This window comes from Labeo rohita, chromosome 4, assembly GCF_022985175.1.
Source record: "Labeo rohita strain BAU-BD-2019 chromosome 4, IGBB_LRoh.1.0, whole genome shotgun sequence".
NCBI classification, from domain to species: domain Eukaryota; kingdom Metazoa; phylum Chordata; class Actinopteri; order Cypriniformes; family Cyprinidae; genus Labeo; species Labeo rohita.
The window spans coordinates 22,577,885-22,600,516 of NC_066872.1; the positions used below are offsets into that span (position 1 = coordinate 22,577,885).

Genomic DNA, 22,632 nt, shown 5'->3' on the forward strand with positions numbered 1-22,632 from the left:
CATAACATGAGAACAGTTAGCTATTTAGGTTTGTACGTTAGCATGGACTCACTAACTTTAACGATAGTTAGTTTTAGCCAGAGCTACTTTGCTGAAGCTTCACTTTTGTACCTTAGGGTACTGCCCCAGCAACAGAATTGTACCTTTTTTGTGTATATTATTTACACTGACCAAAATTGTGGCCAGCCTAAGGCACACCTGTGCAATAATCATGCTGTCTAATCAGCATCTTGATATGCCACACCTGTGAGGTGGATGGATAATCTCAGCAAAGGAGAAGTGCTCACTAACACAGATTTAGATTTGTGAACAATATTTGAGAGAAATAGGCCTTTTGTGTACATAGAAAAAGTCTTTGATCATTGAGTAAGGCTCATGAAATATGGGGGCAAAAACAAAAGTGTTGCATTTATAATTTTGGTTAGTGTATATCTATCTATCTGTAAAAAACACTGCAAAATATTAAGTTTATCTTATATAGTAGGATCTACATAATTTTTGTTTAGTTGCATTTTTGAACTGCTTCTAAATTATCTATATAATCTATAAGCATTCCCATCTTTGACATTAAAGGGATAGTTCACCCACAAATGAAAATTCTGTCATCATTTACTCACCAGCAAGTTGTTCAAACCTGTTTTTTTTTTTCTGCTCAACACAAAAGCATATGTTTTAAAGAATGTGGGTAACCAGTGGTTCTCAATGACTTCCATAGTTTGGAAGTAAATGGGGACCAGTTTGGTTACCCAAATTCTTAAAAATATCTCCTTTCGTGTTCAGCAGAAGAAAGACATTTATACAGGTTTGGAACCACTTAATGGACAGTAAATGATGACAGAATTTTCAATTTTGGTTGAAATATCTCTTTACATAGCGCACCATAAAAACGCAGGGACAGACAAAAGTGAATGAATGAATGCCTGCGACAAAATGTTGCATGCGTATTACTCATTATTAGTATTAATATAATATTGCATACATCATGGCGTGTTACTTATGTCCGACTGCATTAACGTAGTTTTTTTACAGTGTTATTTTGCAAGGCATGAAGGAGCTGCTCTTACTCGGCGTATCCCGTCGCCCACGGCAACCTGCGAGTCTCTTTCAGGATCAGGATAGGTCTGGCGATGTGATCCGCCGAGCACTCTATTTCATCTGCGGACAATCCCAGAAACTTGGGTCTCATGTAAGGGTATTTAAGTGGCAGGTCCGGGCCACCCGATCGTTCATTATTATTATTAGACGAACCGGCCATGATTCCACCCATGAAGCTGGCCACGGCGGATTTGACGCGAGTGAGCATGACTGCGGAGCGCCGTGTGTCCGTGCGTCTCCTTCTGCCCGATGTTCCCCCCAGCTCGATCCACAGCCCTGCGACACGTTAAAAAATGAATCGTGCTCGCTTCACAGCTCCTCCATTGTGTGTCTGAACCAACGCGGAAATAGTCCAACGATTAAAGCTCATGTGATCTCATGGATCTGTTTTCTGAGCGGCTTATACGATGACAGCTTGCGTGGGTCTTTGCGCAGGAACTGGTGATCAATACAGTTATCACTCGCGTCAGGTTTAGCAGCTTACAAAAGCATGTTGCCATAAACTGATGTATTGTTAACTCTCGCTACATATATATTCATGCAGTAAAAGATGAATGGTTTGGCTGCACCAGTTCTCTCAGCCACACGTGCATGATCAGCCCTCCATGACGTCACACACACACAACGCCTCCCAAGCATTTTTTGTTTGTTTGTTTGTTTTTTAGGAAAAACATGATATGCATGCTTGCACAAAATAGAACAAAACGTGGGTTGTGGCATGAAGAATGAAGAATAAATGAATGTATGCAGGTGTGGTGTGGACTGGCCAAAATGTTTGCAACCTTTGGAGTTCTCCATTAAACAAACCAGCCTGCTAAGACTTTTCTCTCCAGTATGGTATAGGAAGAACTGAGGCCTAGTGTGAATTAAATTACATGAAATGTGTGAGGAGATTGAGGACATAAATTGTGAAAAGATGATTGAAAGGTGAATTTATACTGGCAGATCAAAGAAGGCTGTAAAAATAAATCTGTATCATTAATCCTTTTGATCTTTTATTGTAAAAAATACAAAAATCGAATCTTTCATTGGAGAATAAGAATTTAAAATAAATAATGACATTGATAATGATATTTACTTCAGAATATCATTATGAAATAAATGTTTTTGTCTAATACACATCGGCCACAATTAATGATACCCTTTTATTAAATACTTTTTGCAACCATCTTTTGCCAAGACAACATCTCTGAGTCTTCACCTAGAATGCCTGAAGAGTTTGGAGAACATCTGACAAGACATCAGAGACCATTCCTTCATCCAGAATCCTTCCAGACCTTTCAGATTTCCAGTTGTCCTGGTGCTTCTCATCTTCAATTCACCCCACTTATTTTCTATATGGGTTTAGGTCAAGGAACTATGACCATGGAAGAAGCTTGGTTTTGAATAGAATCTATGATCCCACGTATCTGAACAAGATTTCCAGGCAGAAAAATAGGCCCGCAACATTAAAGATACAGCAGTATATTTCATTATACACATGGGGTATTTTTCCCTGTGTACACCCAACCAATCTTGAGTGTCTACTGCTAAAAAGCCCTTTTTTTTTTTACTTTCATTTGAACATAGAAGCCAGTTCTGTTTGAAGATCCAGTTGTGTCTAGCAAATTAATGTGCTAGAGTTTGTTTTTGGATTAGAGTGTTTTCTTTTTTTTATGATTATTTTTCGAAACCCTCCCAAACAACATGTGGTGATAGGTGCTATTTGATAAATTTGTTTGAGGCTTACTGACCCTGAGACTCAACTATTTTCTGCAATCCTCCAGCTGTGATCCTTAGAGAATTTTTGGCCACTCAGACTATCCTCCTCACATTGCATTAAGACAATATAAACGCACGTTCTCTTCCAGGCACATGTGTAACATGTTGATTGGGAATTCTTAATTATTGCCTGGAATTTTCAATGCTTTTGCTCTTTTCTACAAACAGTTTCTAATTTGTGAAGCTCAACAATCTTGTTCTGCACATCAGAACTATATTCTTTGGTTTTAATCATTATGATGGATGATTAAGGGAATTTGGCCTTTGTCTTCCCTCATATTTATATTCCTGTGAAACAGGAAGCCATGGCTGGATAATTTAATGTTTCTATCCACTGTGGTGTCAGAAAAATGGAAATATTGTAATATTCAAATATTCAAATTATTCTAGGGGTACCAATAATTGTGGCCATTGTGTATTAAAGAAAATTATTTATTTCACAATGTGATTTCCCTTATTTTGTTTATTTTAAATAAAAGTTTGATTTTTTTTAAAGGAAAGATCAAATGGGTAAACAATGTGGATTTATTTTTACAGCCTGCTGATCATATTTTACAAATGTATGAATAATTTTAAGGACAACTGTACACACACACAGAATTATCCTGCATCTTTTTAAGAATAATTCAACTGTTATGTAATAATTCAACTGAAATGTTTCATTTTTATTTGTTTTTATTTTATTTATTTCTTTTTTTCAACCTCATAATGTTTAATTAAACTGGATCTTCCAGTGAAAACAGCTTTTCTCTGGTGACGTATGCAGGACAAGCTTTATTTGCCTCCACTTTCAAGTACAGTACCTATATCTCAAAATTCAATCAACAACCGAACTGAGTCCACCTCCTACTTTTATGCATGTGTGTGTTTTGTACCTTGTTTGGATAAGGTGACAAAGGATGCATAGTACCCTCAGACAACTGTTATGATTAGATAAATGTTACCTGCAGGGGATTATTGAATATTTTTCAATCAACCACCAACGTTTCATTTCCACATAACTATGCTATGTGAAAAATAATGCCACCTTAGTAAATTAGTGAAAAAAAAAAATACCGTTTTCATTCAATTTTATTTAATTTGAAAATAAATCTTTAAAACATTGTATCTTACAGTAGATGTGCTGGTACTGGTAATGACACTGACTCACACTGGGACACTGACAACTCCCGCAGAGTTCTGAAGAATATTGGGAGTATAAATGTAATGAGGCCATAGTTTTGGGTAGTAGGCCAAATATTTATGAATTAAGAATATGTCATTTTGTTCTGTGGTACCTTAAGTGGTAACCCACCTTTTTTAAAACCACAGATCCAGTTGCTGACATGATCTTAATAAAAATCAAAGGAATATAAAAAAAGACATATGTAGTTGGAGTAGTGATACATTTTTGTTGGGTACTTGCACATGTTGGGGTGTAAGGGAATGAAGTGGATGATAGCCAAAAAAGAACTTGATAAATGAGAAGCAGACATTAATTTCCAATTGGGAAAAGTGAAGTAAGAGCTATAATTCCAAAGGAAATAAATAATGAATGGAGGGGAAGATGGGACAGTCGCGAAACAGACAGGCTTTATAAAAAGTCTCAAAAGTAAGAAAAAAAGCTAGATAGATGTGTTCACTGAAGCAGAACTGTTCATTTCATTTGGCCAGGTAATCACTTTCATGTTTTTAATAATTTCAACAATAGAGGTCATCTGATCTAAATTAACAGATTCAATTTGTAAATGTACAACAACTGAAAAGGTGGTGAAACTTAATTAAAAAAAAAAAAATAAAAGAAAGTTTTTTACTTTGATTTTATTTCACTTTCAAGACAAACAAACAAAAATAGGGGTGAAGGGCATATAAGTTAAAAAAAAGGCTGTGAATGTATCTTAATTAAATTTTGCTCACTGAGAAAATGGTGCTGACAGTGTCTACTGCAAAAACATGTTATCCATGTTCCACACATTAAAAACTGCAGTTCCTCAAGTATTTACTGTAAGTGCCTTTCACTCTTGATTATTCCAGAAGAAGAACAAACAGTATTTAGACACTGCAGACACTAGTGGTCCCTAGGCCAATATTGTGTCCTGGAGGCTGTTTTCTGCATTCAAACCATGTGACTTTAGAGGTCCTCATGTTTTTCGGGTGAGTCACCAGTTTGGGAACCTTCAGAATCAAGGACAGGCACTTCCTTATTCTCCTCTGATGACAGAAAAAAAAAGAGAAAAGTATGAATTTGTGTGTAAAACAATGAGGAGTGAAGAATTGATTCATAGGGTGGAAATCTGACTTTTTACTATAATTTGTATAATTTGATAACATAACTAGTATAAACATTAATTGTGATTGTTGTGTGTGTCTGGTGTCATTGGTCTACCGCTTACAGGGCATGCTGGAGAACAAAGCTATAATACATATCTATACTATACTGCATCTGGATTTTAGCTGAACCTTCCTGAACTTTTCTTAGCAAAGTAGAAACACTTGATACATCAATAACAACAGCTGAATAGTAAATGCTTACCCACACAATAACAGTACATATGGCAACCAAGTGAACAAAAAAACTATACATTTTGAACACTCCAGAGAATATACATAGCTGATAAAAATAATCATTTATACTAAGTTGTGAAGCATAAGACCGAGATGGTCCAAGTAAAGTGGATAGCTGATAGCTGATTTTTCAATTTATTCTCCCACATTACACAAGTCTCTACCTGCCCACACTCGCCCATCAACTCTTGTCCCACACCGCACTCTCTCGTGTCGAGTAGGCCTACCATGGGAGTGCAGGTCTCTAATCCACTGGCACTGGACTCGACAACAGAAGTTGATGCATTGCTCTCCGCACCCAAGAAGTCTTACCGAGCCATGCTGCCCTTTCGCAGCGGTAATGCATAAAGACCTTGGCTTGTTACTATACTCTAATTAATATTTTGGAAATTATAACATGTTAAATTACTCTGTTACTAAAAAAATAATCAAATTACAGTAACGTGTTACTAAGTAATGCATTACTGCCAACACTCTCCATAAGTGCACTTAGTACCAGACTACCTTAGAAGAAAGATCTTTAAACGTCTTTCTAGTCATTTCATTGTACAAGCGGCTGAATGTTCTGGACACTAAAAAGAGGAGCTAAGTGGTCAACTGATCACCACCTTGTGGTGAGTCGGTTAAGATGGCAAGGGAGGCTGTCAGACAGACTTGGGAGACCCAAATGAAGAGAGAGGGTCAACTGGGAATGTCTGGCTGAGGATCCTGTCCGAAAATGAAACCATCAGGCAAGGCAAGGAAAACATGGTCCTGGTTCAAGGCTGTTGTAAGGATGGACATGGACTTACTGACCTCGCCAGTCTGGAGATGGAAGGAACATTTTGAGGATATCCCAAGCCCAGAGGACATGCACTCACATGTTAAGGCTGGGTTGGATTACTCAGGGAAATTCTGGCCCATTTCCCTACTAGAAGTCACTGAGGCTGTTGAAAAGCACAGGAAGTCGAAAGGCTGTGAGCTGCATCGAGCGGGCACTTTAGGTGCCGCTTTAAAACAGATAACAAAACAGTATGTATGCTGTATACTATAGTGTATATTTTCATATCATTATAAAGTAATTAATTTGTCAACTTGACGCTGAATGAGTAGAGAAAGAACAGCAGTATTTTTACAGTAACGCTAGCAAAGCATTAAAGTTTACTGACATTCTTAAGTAAACCGCAGCTCCTTAAGGACGTGCACACAAAAAGTATTCTCTCCTTCCTCTCTATATCTATAACTGAATGGACCCAATATGTCATTTCTTTTTTTCTTTTTAAGAAGAGCATGGACAACAAAATCTTCCTCACTGCTTGAAGATTCCATTTTGTATTGTTTTGCGATTTTTTTCGCAAGGATGAATTACTACGCATTGGACTAGGGCAGAATAATGGCTTGTTTCCACCGAGTGGTACAGTTCAGTTCAGTACAGTACGGTCCGCAACTGTGTCCGTTTCCATTGTCAAATATTGTCAAAACTTTTTTGGTACCCTTCCGCTGGGGTACCTAGCACAGCAAACAGTACCAAAAGGGTGGAGCAGAACATTCATTGGTTGACTAGAATCGTCACTTGTGTGTGGTACATGGGGATAAAGTGTTATTATTTACATCAGAGTCCACAAACACATGCATTTTATAATTTTATATTTTCACACAGACAATAGCTGTTTCTCAGTATGCGTTCTTGTCTGTCCTTGTGAACTTGTGAAACGTCACTGCCCAAAAACCTGCATAATTCTCAAAATATTACTGTTATTATGTCAGGAAATGTAATTTTAAGAGTTTTTTAAGCGAGAATGTAGTTGTTTAAAAATCTGTGGTTTATTTATAAAGAGAGCGCCTATTTGAACATTTGCTATGCCGATTTATATATATTGAGCTTTATATATAAATTTGTCAATTTGTTTATAAAATGACAGATCGTTTTGCTAGATAAGACCCTTCTTCCTCGGTTAGGATTATTTATAGCCCTTTGAAGCTGCATTTAAACTGCAGTTTAGAAGTTCAAACTTGGGGGCACTACTGAAGTCCACTATATGGAGATAATTTCTGAAATGTTTTCCTCAAAAAACATAATTTCTTATCAACTGAAGAAAAAAAAGACATGAACATCTTAGATGACAAGGGGTGAGTAAATTATCTGTAAATTTTTGTTCTGGAAGTTAACTTCTCCTGTAATAGTGAATAGTGTTGCCTATGCTAAAGTGTTAACGAATTTTCATTTCTGGATGAGGTGTATAAACACAGTACAAGGGTCTATTCACACCAAAAGCGATCATTCACTATGAATGTGCTCTGAAACGAGTAGTACACCATCATATAAAGCTTCCTTCCATCTTAAGACACTCCTGGTGTATACACTGCCTCCAGTTACTCAGTTATTCTACAAGCACACAAAAGTGAGAAAACTTCAGTCATTGCCATTCAAGCTATTCCCTGACGAAAAGTGATACCTGTGCAGGTGCCTTCTTCATCCTTATAGCCATCAGCACAGGTGAGGCAGTTATTGGCACCAGGTCCTTTGCAACCAGAGCATCTGGTATCGCATTCTGAGATATCAAACAACAGTAAAAAAATTTTTTTTATAGTATCCTTGTTTTACAAACAAACAAAATTATGGATAATTTACAGTTAATAACCTAATAAACTAATCCTAACTCAGAACCTACAGTAAGCACATGTTGGCAATTAATATTACTTAGGACTTAGTACTATATGTGTAATTACACTGTTACAACAGCACCTTAAATAAAGGGTTACCAAAACAAAATTAATTTTCCTGTTAACATTGGATTTAAACAAACCTTCACAGGAGAAAGAACCATATGTGTTTAGGCAATACTGGTCATCTTTGCACAGAGCTGGATCTTCAGTGCATTCATTTATGTCTGTAATGGAAAAAACACAGGAGCAATTTTGGTAAAGACAAATGTATGTTCTATAGAAATACATATCAAAATCGCCAAAAATGTGTAAAGGTACTTAGTAAATGTATATCCTGGCCCTAACCCTAATCAGTCACACCTGACTGATTAGGCTTTCTAGTGATCTTAAAGACATTGATTAGCTTGTTTAGGTGTGTTTGATTTGGGTTGGAGCTAAACTCTGCAGGACAGTGGCCCTCCAGGACCGAAGTTGCCCTGCCCTGATGTATAGAGTACTTGAAAAGTCACAATGCAAAAACTGAATATATATATATATACATATATATATATATATATATATATATATATATATATATATATATATATATAGTTGCAAAAAAAACAACAACTTTAACTGCAGATCCACCTAATAACTACAAACACACAAAAGAATGAAAATTCAAGTTACTCCCACTCAAGCTCTTTCCTGAAGAAAAGTGATACCTGTGCAGGTGCCTTCTTCATCCTTATGGCCATCAGCACAGTTGAGGCAGTTATTGGCACCAGGTCCTTTGCAACCAGAGCATCTAGAATCGCATTCTGGGATATAAAATAACAGTAACATTTTATTTTACAGCGTCCTTGTTTTACATGCAATTATGCAAAATTTACTGTTTCTAACCCTAAATCTACAGTTAGCACATCTTGGTATTTAATATTACTCAGTACTTATTTGTGCAATTACACAACTTGGGCTGGGCGATATGATTGTATATATCATAGCCAAACTAAACTCACACACAGAAAGCCAACTCTCTCAAACAGTATGCATATAACCAAAACACTGCAAAGTCTTCACTGAATTAATTAAATATAAATTGATTCTTATTAAAGATCCCAAACTGATTGCAGTCAAGAGCAATGAGTGATATTTTTAAATTTAACAAAAATAAAATAATAATGGCTATACAGCCAAAATAAAATTTATCTGCGTGTTAACATTGTATTTGAACTAACCTTTACAGGAGAAAGAACCATCTGTGTTCAGGCAGTATTGGTTATCTTTGCACAGAGCTGGATCTTTGGTGCATTCATTGATATCTGTAATGGAAAAACACAGGACCAATATAGGTAAAGACAAATTTATGGGCCTTACACATATATATTGAAATAGCAAAAAAAGTATAAAAGTTACTTAGTTAATGTAAAAAGTACTTGAATTGTCACTAAAGGACACAATGCAGAAACCTTATATATACAGTAGACAACATTTAAAGTGGATCAAAAAAAAGTCTTGTCCTAAGACAAGAAAAGGCATTGTTTTGTTTTAGGAACACTTTGATGAAGGTTTTGATTCACTTTAAATGTTGACTACTGTATGTCCTGTTGCAAAAAGAACAAAAAAAAAAAAAAACTTTTAAATGCAGATCTACTTTGTGTGAGTTAAGAATAAAATAACAGTAAAAAAAACATTGCTATACTTTATGATAGCACTCTATATGTCAGGGTGTGGGTTGCAGGGATGAGAGAGGACTCAAATTGCAGGACAGAAGGGCTTTAATAATCAAATAAAACAAAAACAAACAAAAACCACCCCATAGGGGAAAACACACTGGCTAGGCAAGACAAGGTTTGACAAAGAATGGCAGGACACAGCAGGGTAAATACGACAATGAACTCGCACGGGACTGAAAACACAAGGAGAATAAATGTGAAGCAAATGAGGAGGATAATGAGAGAACACAGGTGAGGCAAATGAACCAATAATCAGGTAACAAGGTAGGCGGGGTTAGACGAGACATGAAAGCACATGGCAAACAGAAACAAAACAAAAGTCATGTGCTCACACAAAACAAAAACACAAGCACATGGCCAGCAAAACAAAGAATAAATAAAACGAAAGAATAAATAAACACGTGGCCAGAAACAGACCGCGTGTCCAATAAAACAAAACACATGTGGACAGAGGAGCGCACGGCCCAAGCAAACTCGAGACCGCACGCTCCCACAGCAAGACAGAACATGAAGCGTGAGTGTCCGAACCCCGACACCAAACAAAAACGTGAACAAGACATAAGGGATCCGAACACCACGCTCCAACATGAAACAATGCATGCAGACAAGAGAGAGCACGCAGCTCGAGCACACTCGAAGCCGCACACTCACAAGGAAACAAGACAAGAAGGGAGCGTCAGGGTTCTACCACAAAACCTACGAATAAACTAGACAGAAGTGACAGAACCCTGGCACTATAATTGTGTGTGTGTGTACACTATTGTAAAAAAACAAACTGTTATTCATTTTATTCTTAACTCACACAAAATGTATCAGAATTTAATTTTTTTTTCTTTTTGCATCAGGACATACAGTAGTCAACATTTAAAGTGAATCAAAACCTTCATCAAAGTGGTTTGTGGTTGAGGTGGTTTCTATGGCGTTATTTTAATGACAAACGTTCAGAGCAAATTATTGTAATGCCAGGGCGCATCAAAATGCCTGAGCACAAATCTCTTTCCTACCAAGTGGATTCTCTTCACTCTCATACAAAACGGATGTGCTTTCTCTCGCTTACATCTGCGCACTCAGAAAAATAACCCAGAAGAAGAACCCAGGTAGGAAGAGCATGTCTTGGACTTGAAATAGCCCCTAAATGGTCGTCAGCAGCCTCTATGAAGCAGAGGAAAGCAATAGTGATGACAGAAGCAGGACAGAAGAAGAAGGAAACCTGATTAAAGCAGTAAGCCAGAAGCAGAAAGAATGCTAGATCTACCTGCGACATCCTACTACTGTAAATCATAGTAATCCAAGTAACCACCAAGTCTAGAAGTATGGCACAGAGGCAGGGCTTGACATTAACTTGGCTGTTACCAATCAAATTAAATTATTAACAAAACTGATCTTTCCACTGCAGAAGAAACAGAAGTAGCTTTAAGTAGCACAGAAGTGGCATTTAGATGCATGTACACATACAGTTTAATGAAGCTGAAATGTAGCATGAATGCATTTACACTGCAAAATTACAACAGCATAAATAATGTTATGAGCTTGGTGTTTTAAAATTTTTTTTTTAATATACAAATATAAAATGCTGGAAAAATAAGCTCATTTGAAATATAAAAGCCAACCGCCAATAGGTAGCAGCAAGTGACCATCTTAATCAATTAGTCATTGAAGCATTCATTTGTGCATTTTGCAGGTTGGTAGGTGTTAATGTCAAGCCTTGCACAGAGGATAACTGACCCCCCTGTACACTCTAAAAAAAAAAAAAAGCACAATTTGTTGAGTCAGCTTAAAATAATTTGTTACCCTGCTGCCTTAAAATTTTAAGTTCAGTCAACTAAAATACGTTTAGTCAACTTGAAATGTCAAGTTGTACTAAGTAACAACTTAGATATTTGTGTTTGCTAAACTTAACAGATGGGTAAGTAACCCACCTGCCTTAAAATTTTAAGTGGATTCAAATCAAATATATAGATAAAATAGAAAGATATAAGTTGTCATCTAGTATAATTTAACATTTCAAGTTAAATAAACTTTTTTTTTTGAGTTGACTGAACTTAAAATTTTAAGGCAGCCAGGTTACAAATTATTTTAAGTTGACTCAACAAATTATTTTTTACAGTGTATGGCTCCAAAGGCCAACAGCACATGTCGGCTGGTTGCAAGACTGTCTTGGCGCAGGAGTAGTTTAGATTAAGACATGATCAGGTTCTGCATAAGATGGTAGAGATCCTTGAAGTAGAGTTGGGGTACTCGGACTCGAGCCCGGTCTTGAGTACAATTTTTAGAGGACTCTGACTTCTCACGGACTCGGATGCATTTTTACTCAGACTTGACTTTCAGTGTGCGAAAGCCAAGTATTCCTTTGCTTATGTTCTCTTAAAAATGCCCGCCTTTGAGACTATTCATGTAAATGCAATCGGTTTTATCTTAAGTGATAAGTTATCTTAAGTTGGCAGAAATACTGATGTGTCAAAATATTTGATCTATACATCAGATCTTAAAGTGATCTAAACCTCCAGTCACCGACTGCGTCATAAATGTTAATCAAAGAACAAAAGAAAAAGAGAAAATCACTCACTGTCCTTGACTAAATCACCTATTAACTTTAATAAGAATCATCTATATTTAATGTATACAGTGTAGATTGTACAGTGTTTTATTTTTACATTTATTACTTCACAAAATGTCTGTAGTAGGCTCTTTCTGTAGGCTCTTTCTGACGTAAGACGCTCATGTCAATCAAATCCGTGGCCACAGAACAGCAGAATATGAAAGCAATGCACAAAGTCTCTCGTTATGTGTTTTCCTCCTGTAGAAAACCATTAACAATACATTAAGTGATATTAAAAGGACCAACTCCATATAGGCAAACAGACGTGCCCAGAACGCAATGTGTTAAACAGACGTTTTTCTCCCATAGAAAATCAATATAAATAAAACACAATGACATAAAAGGGCTGTAGAGATTATTCTAAATATGATATACGCAACGTTACGTTTATTCTGGGCTTACCTTGTTTTAATAATGAATAGGAGCATATTGAGTTCAGTCTTTATCATCTTAATCCGTTATGCCACATTATGCCACGTTTTGCAGAGGAAAATACTATATAGCCTACATATACATTATATTAATAAACTGTATATTGAATTTGATATTTTAATAGCACTATCTTAATACATTAATATGGTTTTCTACAGGAGGAAAACACTTAACAAGAGACTTTGCGCATTGCGTTTACATTCTGCTGTTCTGTGGCCACTGATTTGCGGGGTCTCCTACATGCATGACCTGTATGTTATGCTATTGAATCATTAAATTATTAAACTATTAAATTTTAATTGTTTAACCACCACAGCGTCTTGTCTCCATTGGCAACAAGTATGATTTTTGTGGATTGCAAGTGACGTCGCAGGTAGCAGAGTGTGCAAGTGGTGATTGCGAGTGACACTGTAATTTAGTTTCTTTTTCCTTGTCTTCACCACCTGGTTAGTGTTGAAAAAAAAAAAGACTGCAAGTTACGTCACTTGCGGAAGTGCTACTGTCTGAGAGAACAGGTCTGAGAGAAAGTCTGAAGTCTGAAAAACTGCAAGTGCATGTCTGCAGCCAGACCCTATTGGGGAAAGTTGATGGAGGACTACCAATCCCTTGTGGAGTTTGGGTGTAGAAGATTCATGAGAATATCAACACAGAATCTACTTCAAGACACTGAAATAGCTAGATCTGCACTGAATAAGTTTTAAATGGAAATGGCAGAAGAAGCAGAGAAAGTAAGTTTCTGGCTATGGTTAAGAAAAAGGGATAAAACAGGGGTATTAAACTCAGCTCCAGGAGGGCCACTGTCCTGCAGAGTTTAAAGTTGCCCTTCAGGAGCTTAGTCTGACACATATGGGGTATAAAGTGGTTAAGCTATTGTACTGCATCAGACTTGTAAAGAAGTAATGTTGGGATGGGAAAGTATGGGAGTTGCAGGGAGGTGGCAAGGAAAAGTCCCTGACCACAGGCCCACCACCAGGAGATATTATGAGTTTATTGGGGCAAAAAAAATCTGTTGAAAGTGGGCTCCTGGCTGATGACCTGCAGCTGGAACAAAGGCAAATAATTAATTTATTTTTCTTTTTACTATTCCTTCACCCAGAATTCGGAGGTGCTTTTCCAGTGGTATGTCAGAAAACCAATTCTTGGAAGTAACAGACTGTTTTATAATACAAATGTATGTGGATTGTTTTACAAATGTCTCCAATAAGTAAAACAGAATACCTATTATAAAAATAGTATAAGAGTACAGGATACATAGCATATATAGTATATAGAACACAGGAGTATTAAACATAAATAAACAGGTCAGAATAAGGAAAGGATGATCCCTTACATGATCCATATGTAGACCTTGAAATATTTTAGAAAAGAACTATTAAATAGCATTTACTATGTAAATAACTTCACTATACATACACAATATATAAATAAAACCTTTTTTCTTACCAATGCATGCAGATTGATCTTTCTCCCAGCCATTCCTACATTCTTTACAATCATGATTAGTTCCTCCAATGCAGCCAACACAAGACTCGTGACACTCTAAACACACACACACACACACACACACACACACAAAAAAAGAAAAACAAGGAGTAAATAAAATAGATAAAATGTCAAAAATTCTATAAAATCTCAAAATCTTAAAAACCAAATAATAGGAAAAAATTTGTCATACACAGTCATGCCTTGTGTTTGCTGGATGACAGGTGAGCCAGGGACACTACAATATTATAAAGCTCTAAAATCGCTATGCAATGAGTGAGTAAACTGAATAAGTGTAAAAACATATGAATGAAATAAACACAGCATAATCGCAAATAATAGCAGTGTTGCTGTCTGTGTGCCTGTTTATAATCAGAGCTTGAGCCATATGAACTAAGATAGTAAATCATGTAAATCTTATATGACGTGACATACTTTTCTTGTCTCACTTTCTCTTAGAGCTGGTCCATTCTTTATTTGTTCAGATTTGTATTATGCATAGTAGAAGTTATTTTGACAGTTTTCAGCCACAGAATATTTTCTTTCAACTCATAAATTCTCTAATTAACTATTTCATAAAAAGTAATCTTATTTGATATATATATATATATATATTACAATTATAATGGGAAAACACTGCTTTATACAAGGCATGTCTTTCAAATGAAAACCATAAAAGGGAGAGAATTAATTTCTGGTTTTATCAGAATACAGATAATTTTGAGACTGCTACAGATACAAATATTGGCTCCACTACACACCCCTAATTCTGAAACATATGATGCTCATCAAGTTTATTTTATGTGTACCTTTGCACAAGGAGAATGTATCATTCCTCAGTGCACTAAAATAACCATCACTGCAGTCCAGACAAAACTCCCCTTCGTATCCTTTATCACAACTGCACTTTCCATTTCCAGCCCTTGTTCCATCACCATCACATTTACCATTACCATGGCATGGTTTATCAGCTCCTCCAATGCAAGCTTAAAATAATGCAAAACAAGAGAAAATTTTAAACATTTTTATAATCTCAAAATGGTGGCATTAAAGTCTGCAACAATGTAATTACATTACAGTTTTTCTGAAATGCTAAAACACATTTTTTGAAACCATCACTCATTTTCTCAAAACCTTAAACACAAATCCAAATATCCAAACGAAATTCACAGAACCCCTGACATTTCACCTTTACTCAAAATCAAACAAAGCATTCAAATCATACATGTATTCGTCAATACTATACACACTACAGATCATTTATGGGATGAAATTACACTCAAAACGATTAATAAATGCACGCACAATTATCCATGTACTGGATCTATTTTATGCATGTATCTTACAATCCACAAACAAATGCCTTTCAATTTGAGTCTGGAATTCGGGATTAAATGATTGTGCAGCGATTTATACAAATACAGACATGTTTGCAAATAAAAATGTTCTGTTCTGCATTAATATATCATAAATTGCTCATGCAAAAAGGAATCAGTGCATTTGTGGATCAGGTGACACGCGTGCATTTATTGAGGTCTTGCTCGAGCCAATCTTGTTCAGTTCATTTGGATTTTGAGACTTCATTTTCGCAGTTTACAGCATTTCACGACGCGCACACACACAACTATCAATGAACAAGGCCAAGTGCAATTCATTAACGTGTACGCGATCCGAAAAATTCGCAAATTTGCGTCACTACACTGATGTGAAAAATGTTATAATTTGCATTAAAGTATCACAGTTTGTGGATGTGGTGATTAAAATGTTCAGTTGTGGATCAGACGACATGCGTGCATTCATTCACATCTCTTCTGAGTCGATTCTATTTGATTAATTTGAATTTTGAGACTTTCGTTCCGCCCTTTTAGCCTTGCCCAATCCACACACACACAGCTCGCGATCCACACGCAGCTGAACCTAAGAAAATCGGCGACACTAGAAGGCGCTATAGCCCCAGTCACACGTGCGCATTCCATTGTGTACGCTTTTATGAATGTTACATCGTGTTTTATTTGTTTCTTTTTGGTTTGGCTATTCTCTCCTGCCAGTTGAAATATAGTAAACATGTTTTATTGAACTTGTTCTAACAGAATGGCTTTTATTAATTTTGTAAAACAAGAACTTCGTCATGGCACTTTTTTTCTGTACTTCAATGACACGTTTTCAGTTTCCTTCCTTATTATTATTATTATAAGTGCTATTGTAGTTGCTCGTTTGAGCCATTAGTAATCGCACGTATATATTAAATTAATTATACTGTATTAAACCAGTGAGCCGTTTATAGCCTATTCCGCGCTCAAGCGGACGAATAAAGCTTGCTGACTAAATGAATGACAATGAATGTCTAGGGAAAAAATAGCTGTAACATATTTCATGTACTTATTGCTAAACTGTTTTCTGAGTCAGTGTCGGCTGCAGAGATGAAATTGATGACGCTAAATTCGCCATCTTCGCAGTAGGAGAGAAATTTCATACGACTTACAGTAATGAGAGAGTGTATGTTATGGGTTTGAAGAGGATGATTTTACATGTGAAGAAGACCTTTTTTGTCGGAAAGCCTGGTTTACATATTAAATAATAGATTTACATAATAAACAATAAATTGGTTTAATATAATCAATTGTGATGCGATCTGGGAAAGGAAATTCGAAAAGTAGGTCGCACGCAATGTTTTTATTTATTTCTCATATCGTAAGATGGGAGCACAACAACGTAATCTTAAGTACTTTAACTTAGCTGCTCACTTAATCTTATTATAATTGACTATTTCACATCCAGAAATGAAGGATGAAGTATTACTAAGAGGAAGAGTCCAGTGAACTTTTATGCACAGTGAACTGTAAACTTCAAGGTAGGCTACATTCGTGCTATCTAAACATACAAGAGATGATCAAAAGTTTGGTGACTATGGCCATGATAAAAAACGGAAAACAAACGTTAGTGTATTTGTGTAATGATGCAGTATAGCGCTCCTGATTCGACAGACAGCTCTTGTTAAACCCGTGAAGTGAAAGTGAAACCCGTCTCACTTTAAACCTGTTTTTCTCAAAATTCCATTCCTGAAAATCATATCTATATCAGCCAACTTAAGATACAGTGGGGATCGAAAGTTTGGGCACCCCAGGTAAAAATTTGTATTAATGTGCATAAAGAAGCCAAGGAAAGATGGAAAAATCTCCAAAAGGCATCAAATTACATATTAGACATTCTTATAATATGTCAAAAAAAGTTAGATTTTATTTCCATCATTTACACTTTCAAAATAACAGAAAACAAAAAAATGGCATCTGCAAAAGTTTAGGCACCCTGCAGAGTTAATATCTTGTACTGCCCCCTTTGGCAAGTATCACAGCTTGTAAACGCTTTTTGTAGCCAGCCAAGAGTCTTTCAATTCTTGTTTGAGGTATCTTTGCCATTCATGCAAAGTTCAAACGCTGATTTTTGTGGTGAGGACGTAGAAGAGGTTTTCTTCTGATGACTCTTCCATGAAGACCATATTTGTACAAGTATCTCTTTATAGTGGAATAGTGTACCACAACTCCAGTGTCTGCCAGATCTTTCTGGAGGGATCGTGCAGTCAAACGTGGGTTTTGACTTGCTTTTCTCACAATCCTGCGAGCTGTTCTGTCTGATATTTTTCTTGGTCTTCCAGATCTTGCTTTAACTTCCACTGTTCCTGATGACTGCCATTTCTTAATTACATTCCGAACAGAGGATATTGGCATCTGAAAACGCTTTGCTATCTTCTTATAGCCTTCTCCTGCTTTGTGAGCGTCAACTATTTTCAGATTCAGTTTTCTAGACAACTGCTTAGAAGAACCCATGGTGCTGATTGTTGGGGCAAGGTCAGATGAGTCTGGGCATTTAAAACCTTTGAGACTGACATCACCTGGTCTTTCCAGACGATGATTGAGAACAATCCATGACACTGTCAGGTCTCAGCTTTCCAAAGGGGGCAGTGCATGCTATAAACTCTGCAGGGTGCCCAAACTTTTGCAGACGCCTTTTTTTGTTTTCTGTTATTTTGAAAGTGTAAATGATGGAAATAAAATCTAACTTTTTTTGACATATTATAAGAATGTCTAATCTGTAATTTGATGCCTTTTGGATGCCTCCATCTTTCCTTGGCTTCTTTATGCACATTAATACAAATTTTTACCTGGGGTGCCCAAACTTTCGATCCCCACTGTAGCCATACTGTTACGTTTAATCTACGGAAATAGATAAAAAAAACTGGAAATAAAAACAGTTTTGAAAAGGGCTTCCCTGGTGAAAAAAACAGCATATGCTGGTTAGGTAGGTTTTGATGCTGGTTTAAGATGGTCCTTTGCTGATTCATGCTGGTCCTTTACCAGCAACATGACCAGCAAAAACCAGCAAAGGACCAGCTTAAACCAGCATCAAAACATACCTAACCAGCATATGCTGTTTTTTTCACCAGGGTGAACCCAGCTTTCATATGGTATCAAATAAAAGGTTAAATTTCACCATATGTTGGGCTTTCCTTGATCGCATCACACTTTAATATAAACGTGCGACTAGCCTACTAAAGGCTTAAACAAGCGACTATAATAGAACTTTAACATTACAATAATAATAATAATAATAATAATACAAGGAAGGAATAAATGACAACTTGTCATTGAAGTACAGAAAAAAACGTGCCATGACGAAGTTCTTGTTTTACAAAATTAATAAAAGCCATTCTGTTAGAACAAGTTCAATAAAACATGTTTACTATATTTCAACTGGCAGGAGAGAATAGCCAAACCAAAAAGAAACAAATAAAACACGATGTAACATTCATAAAAGCGTACACAATGGAATGCGCACGTGTGACTGGGGCTATAGCGCCTTCTAGTGTCGCCGATTTTCTTAGGTTCAGCTGCGTGTGGATCGCGAGCTGTGTGTGTGTGGATTGGGCAAGGCTAAAAGTCTCAAAATTCAAATTAATCAAATAGAATCGACTCATAGAGATGTGAATGAATGCACGCATGTCGTCTGATCCACAACTGAACATTTTAATCACCACATCCACAAACTGTGATACTTTAATGCAAATTATAACATTTTTCACATCAGTGTAGTGACGCAAATTTGCGAATTTTTCGAATCGCGTACACGTTAATGAATTGCACTTGGCCTTGTTCATTGATAGTTGTGTGTGTGCGCGTCGTGAAATGCTGTAAACTGCGAAAATGAAGTCTCAAAATCCAAATGAACTGAACAAGATTGGCTCAAGCAAGACCTCAATAAATGCACGCGTGTCACCTGATCCACAAATGCACTGATTCCTTTTGCATGAGCAATTTATGATATATTAATGCAGAACAGAACATTTTTATTTGCAAACATGTCTGTATTTGTACAAATCGCTGCACAATCATTTAATCCCGAATTCCACAGACTCAAATTGAAAGGCATTTGTTTGTGGATTGTAAGATACATGCATAAAATAGATCCAGTACATGGATAATTGTGCGTGCATTTATTAATCGTTTTGAGTCTAATTTCATCCCATAATCATTCGTTAGCCACTACATCAAAAAAATGGAGAACACAGTGTCCAGTGCTTGTAGTTACAAAAAAAAAAAAAAAATTTACGGTATAATTATTTAATTAATTATTTATTTAGAAATTATTTAGCAATAAAAAAAAGATACATAAACATACACACACTCCAAAGAAATCACACCTAAGTTTGGTGAATATACCAAAAAAAGGAAAAATACACACACATATGTATCTATGTGTGTATGTGCGTGTGTACATATATATGTGTATGTATATGTATATATCTATATCTATATCTATTTATCTGTCTATATAAAAATTTTATAAAAAATTTTCCCCTTTTTTGGTATATTTACCAAACGTAGGTATGATTTCTTAGGTGTGATTACTATATACTGTATGTATATATATGTATATATGTATATATAAATATATATACACACACAAATACATACATACAAAATATATATATTTATTTTTATATTTTATATTTATATATATAATTTACTTACTGTTGCAGTCAGGACCAAATGAGCCTTTTGGGCAGCACACTTTGATAGTCTCTATACAAAACCACTTGAACAGATCTGGGTGTTTTGCTTTCCTGCAACAAAAATGCAAACAAGTTTCATTTATTTTATTGATGCAATATAACAGACACTTTCAATAATGAGACTGAAGCCCAAAGTATACATACATTGTCTGCGTGCCGTATTGTATCGCACAGTGCACAAGGCGTAAATTATGTCATCAACAGTGTCCACACAGACTGTCCTTATGCAGTAAAACTCCTGACATCCAGGAATTGTAAAAAATTAGCCATTAGCCAATCATGCTTACACACAATAAGCAGCAGGAGGTTTTTACAAGAAAATGGATAGGCATTTTGAGAAGCATTCTGTTTAATGCGGGACAGTAACCTAGGGTGCTTCTCAATCAGAATGCTGCATCCTACTAAGGCTCCATGTCTCCATGTCTGCTGCTATGCTAAGAGGCATCGAAGGCACTTTATGGCATAGCCATGCAGCGCACCCTTATTAGACTCATTTTTGCTTTCAATATTGAGAAGGACTCTATCCTACTAGAAGCCTCAAAATGACTGGAAAGACACAGTCTCATGCCCATGCAGCTATCAGTGAAAAACACCCTCTCTACAAATGCGCTGGTTGGTGATATTTCACTCTCTAGGTGGAACAGGACAGCTGCGCCAATCTTTTTTTTTTATTATTGTGGTATTGTAATTTCAAGAGAGAAGAAAATAATAAACACATAACTGAAATGCAGGACACTGCTTATCTCTTCCAGAACGTGGCACAAATCTCCCAATTTTGGGACTGTCACACAGAATACAGGAGAGTTGGTCACCCTACCCTAGTATATGGATGCCACTTACTTGTCTTTCAGAGCAGTATTCTTATACTGAATACAGTTGATGTGGTATCAAAAACACTGCACAGTCAAATGAAGTATGCTTAGAAAGGTTTGCATATTCAACAGTGCACGACACATAACGGCACGCAGAAAAATGAAGTATACCTCAGTCTTGAGAATGAAGTCTTCAGGTATTATGGTACAAATTCTCCATCTGAGTTCCTGACCTCTTGAACCACCACATCTCAAAGTGTTCCTCATTTTCTTCCAACATGTGGTTGCACTCAAAATTGCTGCTGGAACACAAGCTCTCCAGTATCTCCGTCAGCCTAATCTCACTGAAGAAACCACACATATGTGACTTATAAGATGTCTACACTGATAGTCTGGGTCAAGACAACGAACTACAGTAGTGCATTTCATTTCATTAGTGCATGCAGTAAATATTGCTTTAAGATGTTTTGTGTCAAATTATTACATTTTCGTTCTTCTCACCTCGACTCATATTTGGAGAGTTTGCGCTCTTCCCATGCTGTGTTTCCACCACCAAAATTTTGCTTCGCAGTTTTTTCTAGACCCTGGAAAAAATGGATATGTTAACACTCAACAAGTACAGAGTGACGCTAACAAGTATTCAGACATTTACATCTCAATTAAAGACGTCTGAATGCCATTACTTTGCAATATGATATCAACGCAGCATTTGTAAACAAATGATGCTAGAGACTTTCTAAGAACTTGTGAACCATTTGTGTAGTGATAAGTGCAGAAATAACTTGTTTTAATATGATAGTCAGTGTATGTATATGTATGTGAAATCAGTTTCCCTCTACTTTACATGTGTCACATATGGACATATGTAGTAAGTTGTGACAACGTCCAAACACTTTTTGACTAGTTTTGAACGGCACAGACATTGTTTTACCATTTTATAACTAACAAACTTTATTTAATGAACTGTATTGCTTTAAAGATGTTACTTCTCTCCAAGACAGATAGATAGATAAATAAATAAAAAGATAGATACAAACATACATACGTACATACCTTGTCAAAATCGTCGACTATTTGTCTGCATGTTGAGCATAATGCGTTAAAGTCCTTTGTATAGACAAATCCAAATGGTAAAAACAAAATAATACCCAAGTGAAAAATAATATATGAGTGTAACATGCTTTATTGTCTAGCCCAAAGGTTATCCAATAAGAAAACACTGTTTTTCTAGGTTGTCACCAGCCAGTTAAGATGCCTTGAATCAACATCTAGTGTCTGAAATTATGAAACGTTTATTATAAAGATATGTAGAATGTCATTTTCACAAATTTCCATGCCGCCTTCTCACCAGTAAGACATTCGGATTTCCGCGTCAGCCCATCGGTAACATTGTGTCTTAATGTAATTGGAGAGTTCTCCTAGCCATCAACGTATGAGCCAATGAACTGCCGCCACGCGCGGGACAATAAAAAAAGATTC

The 22,632-nt window shown here is 36.3% G+C and overlaps 2 protein-coding genes across 5 annotated transcripts in view; both read right to left on the reverse strand.

Moving 5' to 3' along the window:
* LOC127164030 (protein phosphatase 1H) overlaps positions 1-1,667 on the reverse strand; it is a 97,243-nt gene extending 95,576 nt beyond the window's left edge. For all 3 annotated transcript variants that reach the window (XM_051107669.1, XM_051107671.1, XM_051107670.1), the window contains exon 1: positions 1,065-1,667. In XM_051107669.1, the coding sequence (XP_050963626.1) occupies positions 1,065-1,303 (239 nt within the window). In that variant the 5' untranslated portion in view covers positions 1,304-1,667. The remainder of the gene's footprint in view (positions 1-1,064) is intronic.
* A 3,135-nt stretch (positions 1,668-4,802) lies between these two features.
* creld2 (cysteine-rich with EGF-like domains 2) lies at positions 4,803-22,530 on the reverse strand. Of its 2 annotated transcripts, XM_051107683.1 has the most exons (11): positions 22,207-22,530; positions 21,655-21,737; positions 21,387-21,497; positions 20,301-20,392; positions 15,084-15,260; positions 14,236-14,331; positions 9,264-9,347; positions 8,751-8,846; positions 8,187-8,270; positions 7,836-7,931; positions 4,803-5,046 (listed from the first exon to the last, which is right to left on the reverse strand). In XM_051107683.1, the coding sequence occupies exons 1-11, from the start codon at positions 22,330-22,332 to the stop codon at positions 4,967-4,969; spliced, it is 1,125 nt and encodes a 374-aa protein (XP_050963640.1). In that variant the 5' UTR covers positions 22,333-22,530; the 3' UTR covers positions 4,803-4,966. The 2 variants fall into 2 exon arrangements, with proteins under 2 accessions (XP_050963640.1, XP_050963641.1); XM_051107684.1 differs by lacking the exons at positions 7,836-7,931; positions 8,187-8,270.
* Positions 22,531-22,632: the final 102 nt, after the last annotated feature.

What these genes read in the sequence shown, in the direction of transcription:
- creld2 (XM_051107683.1), bottom strand. Translation starts at nt 22,332, where the DNA reads ATGTTACACTCATATATTATTTTTCACTTGGGTATTATTTTGTTTTTA. An exon ending in TAGTCGACGATTTTGACAAG is followed by an intron (nt 21,738 to 22,206) that starts GTATGTACGTAT and finishes CATTTTTTCCAG; the next exon opens with GGTCTAGAAAAAACTGCGAA. An exon ending in TGGTTCTTTCTCCTGTAAAG is followed by an intron (nt 8,847 to 9,263) that starts GTTAGTTCAAAT and finishes TTTATATCCCAG; the next exon opens with AATGCGATTCTAGATGCTCT.